The following is an 11,591-nucleotide window of genomic DNA, read 5'->3' as shown; positions in this document are numbered from 1 at the left end:
TTTTTATTTCAGGTCAATTAAAATATTCAACCTTTTGTTAAGTCTATATGAAATAATTTTTGGCTGAAATAATGTATATCAACCTTATATTATTATTATTTCACTGGTATGAAGGTGTTTGCCTGGGTTTTCATTCATTAGTTCTTTGTCAGGGATAATGTTTCTCAGGTCTTCATTAATTCACAAGTCAAATAACACTTATTAATTACACAACAAAATCAAGTATTATGAATATAATACTCATATCATTTAACATAATTTAAAAACAGTTATATTACCAGAAACTTACATAACACACTGTGATCCTATCTGATTACTTCACTTCTATAAATGATTTTGTACTATTTAACATAATGTTTCTGTTCCTTTTTATGCTATTATGAATGTAACATGAAACAAAAAGAGGATCTTCCTCAGCTAATGCTCAAGACATTGTACAACAAAAAAATGTTTCCAGTATCAGTGAGTGAAATAAGTTATCTCTAATACAGCAAGCAAATAAATCTGTCTTCCTTATATAAGAGTATATTATTACTGTAGAATCAATGAACAGTTACAATTGATTTATAAAGTTGGAATTAATTTTCTAATGGTGTCTCATAAAAAAACAACTCATATTAACAGCACTCATAATCTCTGAGGAATCAGATAATTCTGTGTAATGTACAAATACAAGTATAAATTACTTAATTCATTTATAATATCAAGTTTCAACTTTCAGAAAATTACAAGTACACTGTTGTTAACAGAACTATATTAAAAGGTATCTTTTACTCATAATTTGCAAGCTCACAAGTGTTACTTTTTAAACAAAGCCATAAATGAAATTAAAATGCATTAATGTCCAAAGTAATTCAAGATACAATTTCAAAATATTTACAAAAACTTAAAAAGTTTTATTGCTACTAACAGAGGAAAACTAATTAACAAAGCAAGTATTAGTTTACCTTGAACTTTAATAGTATGATCTGCTATGCATACATGTGTAGAATACTTAATTAATGAAACATGTGCACTACCTAAGTTAATATATGTTTCAATTTACAATTGTTAACAGAGAAACGAGAGAGCACAAGAACTTGTTTTTAATACTGGCTGTAAAACATCTCACTGGGTGGTGGTAGTGCCTTAAATATATAACAAAGAAAAAGCTTCAGTGTTTAATTTGCCTTTGTTATAACAGTGAACACAAAACAATTCTACCTTAAGATTTTATAAAGCCACATTATATGAAATTAATAAGCACATGTACTTCATAAATTGAAGTATCCATACATCAAAACACAAAAATTCCTTGTTTGTAACTCATGATTTACAAAAACCTGCAATTCATGGCATAATTGTCTGTATCTATCAAACGTAATTATATGCACAAACATATTTTTTGTAGAACTGGACACCATAACAAACAAAATTATTTTAAAAAGACCAATAAGATTTTGAAAATGTTTTTTACCCACACAATAATCCAACATTTACATAAGAATTTCAAGAATATCTAGCACTAATGACACTGCTTATATTTTTTTGTGAGTTATTAAGCCAAAGAAGCAGTTTAAAATATTAAAAAGTAAACTGAAGACCAATCAAGATAACTGTTTTGAAAATTAAAGAATGACAAATACATGCTGTTAGTAAAGGAACTATGCACAATTAATATTACACATAGATATACATCCTTATAAATCAACACACTAGTTGATTTAAGTCCCTGAAAACTCTGCACACAACTGCAAAGTTGTTTTTAATTTTAATAAGTACTTTCAATTACAGTATCACAAAATATGTAGCCAATCAGTAACTAAGTTTCCTCAATGTATGTGACTTAAGCAGTGTTTGAAACAATAAATTCAATTTAAATAGTAAATTAAAAAAACTGGTTTGTCACAGATATCTGCACAAAGCTACAAGAGCCATTCCTACTTTTGAACTGATTGACTAGAGGGAAGGCTGCTAGTCATCAGCATCTACTGCCAACTTTTAGGTTATTATGATCAAATAAAAAATTTGACCATCATTCTTATAACGTGTATAGGATGTAGACAAAGTTCACAGATTTTCTCACTGACCAATAGGGTATGCCTGACCCTGAACAGTAAAAGAACAAATTATTTAGCCATTTAGACAGTTTTCCACACTTAACAAAATTTCATTAAAAAATCCTTATCAATGGTGAATTAAACTGGAACTTAAACTTCAAGAAGTTTTCAATGGCCTTTATAACAAATTTTTATATTTAACTTCTAGTTCCTATATCTTAGAGTTACTACAACCTCTTCTCAGTTAATATCCAGAATAAATTAGTACTTAACACAAACTTGAATAAAACTCAGATTAAAGTGACCATCACTAAATATATAGGTATACATACACATCTGTAATGTTAGCAAGAACCAAACACTTAAGAGATTAAATATCCTTACTATTTGACCATACTTAATTTCTACATAATAACTGGTAGCTATACGAAGCAGTTAATTTTTTTGAGGTCTTAAAAAACATTTTTATCGCTATTTTCATTATCCATGTGTTGCCATTTCATGGGGTCAAATTTCATAATTCTTTGAACTTGAATAAACTGGTCAGAATTTGTTCAAGCAACATTTAAGTAAAAATACATTTGTAAATGAAAATGTTTTTTGTTAAACCTACGGGTCAGGAAAATAGTTTATGATGAATGTTTAGAGAAAAATATAAAACTATGCAACAGTTGAACACCCATGGAACATTTTATTACAGTTATTTTACACTAAATTAGTGTACACTACACTTGACACATCCTCCATTTTTTCATTTGATAATGAAGGCAAAGTTGAATTTTTTTTTTCCTTTCTTCAGTTTCCTTACAATTTTTGGTTAGAACTTTTAATAATTATATTTATAATTATGAAGATAGTTTTGAATTATTACCATTAGCTTGTGGACTCAAATTTAAGTTATTTTAAACATATGAGATATTGGAAAGTATGCTTCAGTAAGCTACTGGTATTAAGGTTGATTAAGGAAAGTATACTTCAGTAGGCTACTGGTATTAAGAAAAGTATGCTTCAGTAAGCCACTGCTGTTAAGGTTAAGGAAAATATACTTCAGTCAGCTACTTGTGTTAAGGAAAGTATACTTCAGTCAGTTACTGGTATTAAGAATTGTACAAGTCAGTTAGCTACTAGTATTAAGGTTTATTAAGGAAAGCATACTCCAGTCAGCTACAGGTATAAAGATTGATTAAGGAAAGTGTACATCAGTCAAATACTGATATTAAGGAAAGTATACTTCACTAAGCTACTGGTATTAAGAAAAGCATACTTCAGTCAATTACTGATATTAAGAAAATTATGCTTCAGTCAGCTACTGGTATTAAGGAAGGTATGCTTCAGTCAGTTACTGATATTAAGGTTAAGGAAAGTATAATTTAGTAAGCTACTGGTATTAAGGAAAGCATGCTTCAGTAAGCTACTGGTATTGAGGTTGATTAAGGAAAGTATACTCCAGTCAGCTACTGGTATTAAGGAAAGCATGCTTCAGTAAACTACTGGTATTAAGGAATGTATACTTCAGTTAGTTACTGGTATTAAGGGAAGTATACTTCAGTTAGTTACTTTTATTAAGGGAAGTATACTTCAGTAAGTTACTGGTATTAAGGGAAGTATACTTCAGTAAACTACTGGTATTAAGGAATGTATATTTCAGTAAGCTACTGATACAGTTATTTCACACTTTTCAGGTTTTTAACTCCAGCATTGTAAAAGTGTACTCTTTATTTCCAAACTCCCTAAAATGAAAATAATACAGATTCATTTGAAATACTAACTGCATTTTTATTTAAGGATATTTGTCTATGTTCAACTATTTATTCAACTGGCTTGACAGTTTTATCTTCTTCCAGCTCAAGATTCTGAATGGTTTAATTAGAAGTAATATTATTACTGCATATTCTTCATACAAAAATAATAACCTAAGTTATAATCAAATGTTTTAGTGACCTTCAAATTTGTTAACAAATTAAAAACTCTTGAAACAAAATTATCTTACTGTAACAAACAAAACAGGGATTTAACCTGAGTTTTATATTTAGTCACTGATAAATATAATATGGAGTTATTGTCAAATATTGTTTCAGACCAATTATTGTAGTGCAGGCTCTTTGTAACAGTAAATTGTCATCAATTCATATCAGGGATACACAGAACTGTACACTGAACTTGTGTTTTTAACAACAGATCAATACACAAGTAGTACATACAATAATTTATATAATAATTCCTAACTTACAAGTCAACTAAATAGTTGGTAAGACAAAATATACTTATGTTAATAACTGCCTGTTTAGTATTTCTAGCCAGTAGACCTTCTTTAAAACCAGCTGTGAGTTACAGATATGAATAGTTTTTAGAGGAATGTAAACAGAAATTATGAACTTGAATTTTTCTGTGTTTCACATGAGCTGAAAAACAACTCTGACAAGTGATTTGATTTCAACGTTTAAAACTCAGAGAACTAAAGGTGAAACTACATTTGTTGGCCACGATCCATGAGTAAGTTTTGAAGACAGTTAGGTGATTAGTGAGGGCTATCATTATACATACTATATACCCAGTACAAATAAATAACAGCTCACCAAACAAAACTAAAAGACTGGATGATTTACTTAGCTGTGTTCATCATAACTGCTCAGTAAAACATTAATAAGAGGAAATGTTACATTAAACTATTGTTACATAAAATTATGTTTGTTTATTCTTAGAAGAACTTGTAATTTACCTGTCAAATGTCTTTGATAGTTTTTCTTTTATACAATAAATATTTCTCACATTTGTGTAACGTGTGTAATACTGGATAGTTTTGTATATGCATTTATTCAAGTTACACAATACCACTGAACTCATGATGGTCTCAGATATCTGAGACTAGCAGTGTTCCAAACCATTTTCAAATTATACTGTTAAAAACAAATGAAATGATACAGTTGAGTTGTGGTCTCAGAATAGCTGTACTAAATAGTTCAACATTTGTTTCTCTTTTACAACCTGAATAAGTTTAAACATTTATTCTTTAGCTGTCACTAAATTTAGTAGCACAAACACATTTTCATAAAAAGCTATATAGAGTAGTTTCTAAAAACACTTCTAAATAACTTTATCTTTCATAGTACTCACAAAAAGTAAATAAAACTGGTCACTAAATTCTAAAATCATCACATTCAAATCACTTCTTACCAAATATTTAATTTTAGACAGTTAAAGGCTGTAAAATTTATTGTTTTACCTGTCACATTACTACATGTTTATAAACTCTGACTTGTCTGTAACAAAACACGCGTGCTCATTTTTAAACATCACTTCTTCATGAACACATCAGCAGGTATTGTAGTTTTATTTTTAAAAAATGCATATCTAAAAGTTGTTTGAAAAATTAAAGTGTCTATAAAGTGTTAATTTGAAAAACAAAACAGTTATTATACACGTAGTTAATAGATTTCTGGTTAATTACATATTCTACACTGCACTGTTTATCAGGCAAGTTCATACAGATTTCTATTCAACCTGGCTTTAGTTCTCAACACTATGGAAAACACAATTTACTGACTAGGTGGTATTCAGTTACATTGAAATATGATTGTATTTCTAAGACACTAGATCTGAAATTCTATTCTTTGATTTAGTAAAATGGTGAATAAAAAAATACATCAATTTAAACCTTTGGCTGGTATGTTAACATTTCCTAGACATAGATCAAGTTAAAAATGTATGATTATCTTGGAATCAATGCAACTTCTGCAACAGTTTTGAAAATATCCATAAATTACCTCAGCTTAAACATGGAGTGAAAACATTTAACCCTGTTATTCATCAGATGCATGCCTTCTAGGTATCACACAGTGAAAAATATCTTAGCAGACTGGACAGTATTTTAAAGTTGTTTGCTTAGTTTTCCTGAAGAAATATTTCAAAAAAGGAAACTCACTTTCAGAAAGTATAACATAAAACATTACTTTGACAGTTTCAATTCACTAGTAAGAGATGCTGATTTTTCTAAATGTTGCAGAAATATTACAAATACTCTTCCATTGCAGGCCAGTATTTGGAGTTACCATCCTTCTTGTATCACACAAAATGGAACACATTCGATGTATTTTCTTTATTCTACCCAAGCTGACAGTATCAGAGTCGGTGTTCCGTTAAAAAGGTTTTTCTCAGGTACAATTTTTCTTTATTTTAGCTGTGTTGAATTGAATGAGCATGGACTACAGCACACTAGGTAAAAGTTCCAGGAATTTACCACAACTTAAGTGTTTGGATATATTTGATTTTGGTGTAGAAAATGTCATTCAGTTCTCTCACAGACACTTGATAACTTTTGTTGATTTTTTCTCTAATATCTTTCACTACTTCTTGATCTCCCTAACAAACAAATACAGAAGAAATGAGATGACAAATACTAGTAGTTAATACCACTACTTCTGTCCACTTTCATTTATAATACATATGTTTCAGTCATTTAAAACTTGCATATCTTAAGTTAACCATTCAAGGTTTATGTTACTATATTCATGAATAACCAACCAATTACAGTTAATACTCAAATAAAAGGCGAATGATGACAATGTTTGGCTGTCACAACCTTAGTGTGTGTGTAACCATGACAATGTTTGATTTTCACAACCTTAATGTGTGTAATATGTATTACCTTCTCCGGCTCGTGCAAAAAACAGGAAGTAGCTGTTTTCATATTTTTACATGCCATACCATAACCATGCGTACATAATGCATTCTACATTTCTATGAAACTTGTAAAAAAAAACAGGTTGTGACAACTTCAATACTTTCTTTGTTATCATGTACTGATTAGTTTATTTATCTAGGTAATGTCCACTAAGTTTCTTTTTTGTATCTTAAAACACCATACAAGTTCAGAACACCTCATTTAAACAACAGTTTTCTAAACTTACCAAATCATGTATCCTTATCAGGAAAAAATGTAAATTGTTCTTTAACTTAAATAGTCTTTTATACGGGAAAAAATCACTACATTAAATACTTTGTTTAATTGTAATCAAAGCTATAAGGAACCAAACAATTTTTAACACTTTCTCAGTTGATAGTTATATTAATTAAGAAACTAAGAGGTCTCAGTCATAAGACAACACTAACAGTTGTTGTGTTGCAGTGAAAAAAATACATTGTTGCTATACTGCCCAGACTTGCAGAAAATTTCAGAACTGAAAATTCACATTTTTTTTAGCCCAGATATAAGTTCTGGTTAATAGCTTTAGTAATAATGGTGAAAAAAAATTAAAAATCACATTTATGTTATTGGAAATAAAGGTCTTGGTCATGTGTATATTGAATATTTTAATATCCTTACTTCTGGTTCATTAAGGGCAGTTGCTTCTAGGTTAGCACCAACAAGAGTGACATCTAGTTGTTGAAGCATCTGTTGAAGGCTCGAAGCTGCTTGTTCCATCCCTGCAACAAGTTCATTGAAGCTCTGGAACGTGTCCAACTGTACAAAAATAAAGGTAAGAGGGGCTTAGAAATCAAACATCAATTGAATAATTCATAAAATGACATCTTAACCTAAGCTATTATCTACATTTGTTTAACAATTAATAAAGTGACATCTAAGTCCAATACATATGCTTACATTATCCAAGAATTAACATAAAATTTCAATTAATTGTCATCTCACCACTCACCCCAATAGATAAACCCAAATCTTTCTTCTTCTTCCCTTTCTTAGTATGGAGAAGTTTGGCTGGCTTTAGAAGTGTGTGCCCAATATTCACAAGAACCATGCTAAGGCTTAAAGTCTGCATAAGAACCAATTAACATAAAAATCAAATGGCACCTTTTCGTAGATCAATGTCCATGTAATGAGTATGTTTTCAACAGACATCAAAATGTATCTTTCCACACTAAATACTTTATAGTCTAATACACAACAATATACAATACATAAAACTACCAAATAAATTCTGTAGAAAAGTCCTACCTCAACAGCATTTACTAATTCTTCTAGGGTTTTTCTCATAGATTCAACCTTCTTTTCAGCTGTTCTACTCAATGTTTCTAATTGTACCCTCAAAAAAATACCTGCATAAAAACACAAGTGTAGGTACAATAAACACGAGACATTGGATAAAATAATGGTACAAAATAAATTTTACTATGTTTGGGGAAGTAACACGATTTAGTTTTTCTATTTTGTTCACTACGCTCTTATTAATTTCTTTTTGCAACTGTAAATATCTCGCATCTTACAACACTTTCCACAGAATTTTAAACACTTTATAAACTTTAGTAAAATGTTTCATCATTTTTAAATCCTTTGTATGCATGTAACATTTGATAATATCTCAACTGATCTTCGAGGAATTAATGATAAAAGTCTGGTTTCTACATTTCAGGTAATGATGAAGTATGTCTTTTATATTTAATAAGCCATCAAGAATAACTAATAGTGTACAAATTGTACTGTTTATTCAAACACTTAATAATCTATAAAACTGTTTTCAGATTTCTTCTACATGAATGTAATGGTATTAATAAATAGTTATGATTTTTTTCAAGTTAAGCTTACCCTGAAGAGATTCCATTACTGTATTCTTTAGTTGTTCTAGTTTTGTCTGACCTAGAAATAAGTAAGGCATATTTCAATTGAAACTGATACATACACATTAAAATATTAGCAAGTAATGGAAAATACTGTGTCTTGTTCTTCACTTTGTTATATCAAACCTTTATAAAGTTTAAATATATTATGAATTTCACTTCAAGCTACATAAAGGCTATCTGCACTCTCCATCCCTAATTTAGCAGTGTAAGACCAGAAGAAAGGCAACTAGTCGTCACCACCCACTGCCAACTCTTGGGATACTCTTTTACCAATGAATAGTGGGACTGACTGCACATTATAATACCTATACTAAAATGGCAAGCATGTTTGGTGTGACAGGGATTCAAACCCACAATCCTCAGATTATGAATCGAATGCCCCAACCACCTGGTCACACTGAAAGAGATCTTGTATCATTCTTCAACCAAGTGTAAAACAGACCATTGCTATATGAGGCAACACTTACTTTGTACCTTTTGATGTTTATAATCCAATTATAAGCTATTATTTATAGTTTGTTAAAACTCACTTTTATACTGACGACAATTCTTCAACAACAACAAAAACTGCCCAATCTAACAAAATCCAAGTACCTTGCCATGTGAGTGTGTTGTTAGTGACAAAGCCCAAATGTACAACAAAACAGTGAACACTCCATAAAAGAACCAAGTAATAAGTACTAGCAGGTACTTGCACAAAAAGAAAAACTTGTCAGTGGTACTCCTTACAACAATCTGGTGAACCTATAACAGCTAATATTGCCTTGACCAGTCCCCTTCAGGTTTAGGTTTTTATCAGGTAGTTCTTTTTAATATTGGATTATAATTTTTTACAAAATTTAAAACACAACTTGCTACAATCAGATGAAATCAGTAAAACAACATGTGCACAATGGACTTTTCTCACACAAGACAGACCTAACCCAACTTATCAAAGTTGAAAACTAGTCAGAATAAAATCATGAGAGGAACAACCACTGTTTGTGGAAGGTGATAACATATACAGTTTCCTTTCAAGACCCATGTCTAAGATATAAAGTAGAATGGTATACTACCAAAAAGTGGTTACCTGCATACTTCTAGAAAATACATACCTGAAGATCATAAGAATCCACACATCAACAGAACACTGTAAATCAGCCTCTAGTATACTTACTTGACTGAGATCCTTCAAGTAATTGCTGCAAATACAAAAGATATTCTAGAAGTGACACCAAGACTTGGAGATAACGGCCTTGAAGGTAATACTTTAACCTTGTAGGAGCCGGAGCTTGTACTGGAACCTATTATTTAATTTACATTTTTAGTAGAAATTATTTCATGGCATTTTATAAATGAATTATTAAAATATTATAACACTGATTACAGCCTATGAAATAGAAGTTCAGTTAGTTCCTAATCTGATTAATTCTGACTACTGGGGCTCAGTGCACAAAAATCCAAAGTAACCATGACACTAGTTATAGTATAACTTTTGGTAATATGTCTTCAGCAAATTGTGTAGATCATCAGTAAACATCGCAAGACTTTCAAACAAAATATTTTTTTTTTAATTAAAAATTTGTTTGCAAATTTTTCTTTTGGAATGTTTACTATCCAACTTGCTTATAAGAAGATAACTGTACAAATATCTTGAACAAATCAGAAAACGGTGTTCACATCTAGGAAGTTTGAAAAATTAAAACTGTGTTAACTCTGGTAAGGTTTATCACAAATATTTTATAAACACAATATTTCTTTAAAATGTTTATTGGTAGAACTAAAACAATCTGCCAAAAATATACTTCTTTGATGAACCATTTTTTGACTGGGGGTACAATAAATACCCCATTGGTCTTTTTTGTTTTCACAATGAAAAAACATAAATAAATTAGACGATACTTGATAAAATTTTTTAAATAGTATGTAGTTTCTGGATGAAATAAACTCATAAAATTTAATTTAGTATGAACATAATGTTTTAGGATGTAAAGTTTCTGAAATGTTGTGAAAAACTGTTTTAAAATCTAATTTCTTTAACTATGTAATAAAAAAGTTTTATTTTGATACATATGATCAGTTTGAACTTGCCTGATGGGGTTTAAAACACCTGTTTTGAAAATGTATACAGTCTATTATAACTAATATAGATACAGCAATACTGACAAGAACTTATGGTTGGACAGTGACCTCACCTTTAAAATTGGTGTAACATGGTATTTTAACAAACATATTTTATCTTAGTTTTTATTTACAAAATAACTATAGGATGTGTGTGTGTAAGGTTTGAATACAATAAAACAATATACTTAATAAAAAGGGATACGTTATAACTGAACAGTTTGTAGTCATAGATCTAGTAGCTTGGTGAACCCATGAAGTATTAGCAAGTAACGGAAAATACCGTCTTGTCCTTCACTTCTTTACATCAAACCTTCATAAAGTTTAAATATATTATGAATTTCACTCCAAGCTACACGAGGGCTATCTGTTTTTATTAAGAAATATATAGAGGACTATTTTAATTCACATGCAGATTGTTATATTCTTGTTTTATGCTCTTCTGTAGGTAGATAATGGTACAATTTTTGTACAATTTCATCACCTATTTCTTATTTGAAAATACAAATACACAATTAATACTTCTAACAAACAACCTCCATTGGTGAACACATGAGACCTTTCGCCACAACATGACTATAGAAATTTATTAATTAATTTCTTACTGTAATTTGTTATTTAAGTTTTTCACTGAATATTGTTTTTACCTGTCTATATGTAAGAATTTCAGAATCAATATTTCCTAAATATTCCTTGAGTAAAGTCAGTAGTTCTTCCAACACTTCTTGAACTCCTCTCTTTTCACCATTACTAATTTCTGAGTGATTACTTTCTGCCTGACTCTTGGTGAGGTCAAAAGCTGCTTTGACAGCACGAACAATTAGATATCTCAGTTTTATCCATTTAACCTAAAAAGAATAATTAAACCCAAGTCATCTT

At 29.9% G+C, this 11,591-nt stretch overlaps 1 protein-coding gene across 2 annotated transcripts in view; it reads right to left on the bottom strand.

Moving 5' to 3' along the window:
* Positions 1–873: 873 nt before the first annotated feature.
* Positions 874–11,591, bottom strand: part of psidin (phagocyte signaling impaired) — a 48,883-nt gene continuing 38,165 nt past the window's right edge. For both annotated transcript variants that reach the window (XM_076507666.1, XM_076507665.1), the window contains 7 exons: positions 11,360–11,560; positions 9,769–9,895; positions 8,578–8,628; positions 7,990–8,090; positions 7,694–7,807; positions 7,363–7,500; positions 874–6,398 (listed from right to left, as the gene is read on the bottom strand). In XM_076507666.1, the coding sequence (XP_076363781.1) occupies positions 6,273–6,398; positions 7,363–7,500; positions 7,694–7,807; positions 7,990–8,090; positions 8,578–8,628; positions 9,769–9,895; positions 11,360–11,560 (858 nt within the window). In that variant the 3' untranslated portion in view covers positions 874–6,272. The remainder of the gene's footprint in view (positions 6,399–7,362; positions 7,501–7,693; positions 7,808–7,989; positions 8,091–8,577; positions 8,629–9,768; positions 9,896–11,359; positions 11,561–11,591) is intronic.

Source organism: Tachypleus tridentatus, chromosome 6 (assembly GCF_004210375.1).
Source record: "Tachypleus tridentatus isolate NWPU-2018 chromosome 6, ASM421037v1, whole genome shotgun sequence".
NCBI classification, from domain to species: domain Eukaryota; kingdom Metazoa; phylum Arthropoda; class Merostomata; order Xiphosura; family Limulidae; genus Tachypleus; species Tachypleus tridentatus.
Note: the sequence above shows the minus strand (reverse complement) of the source record. Positions and strands in the feature narration are given on the sequence as shown.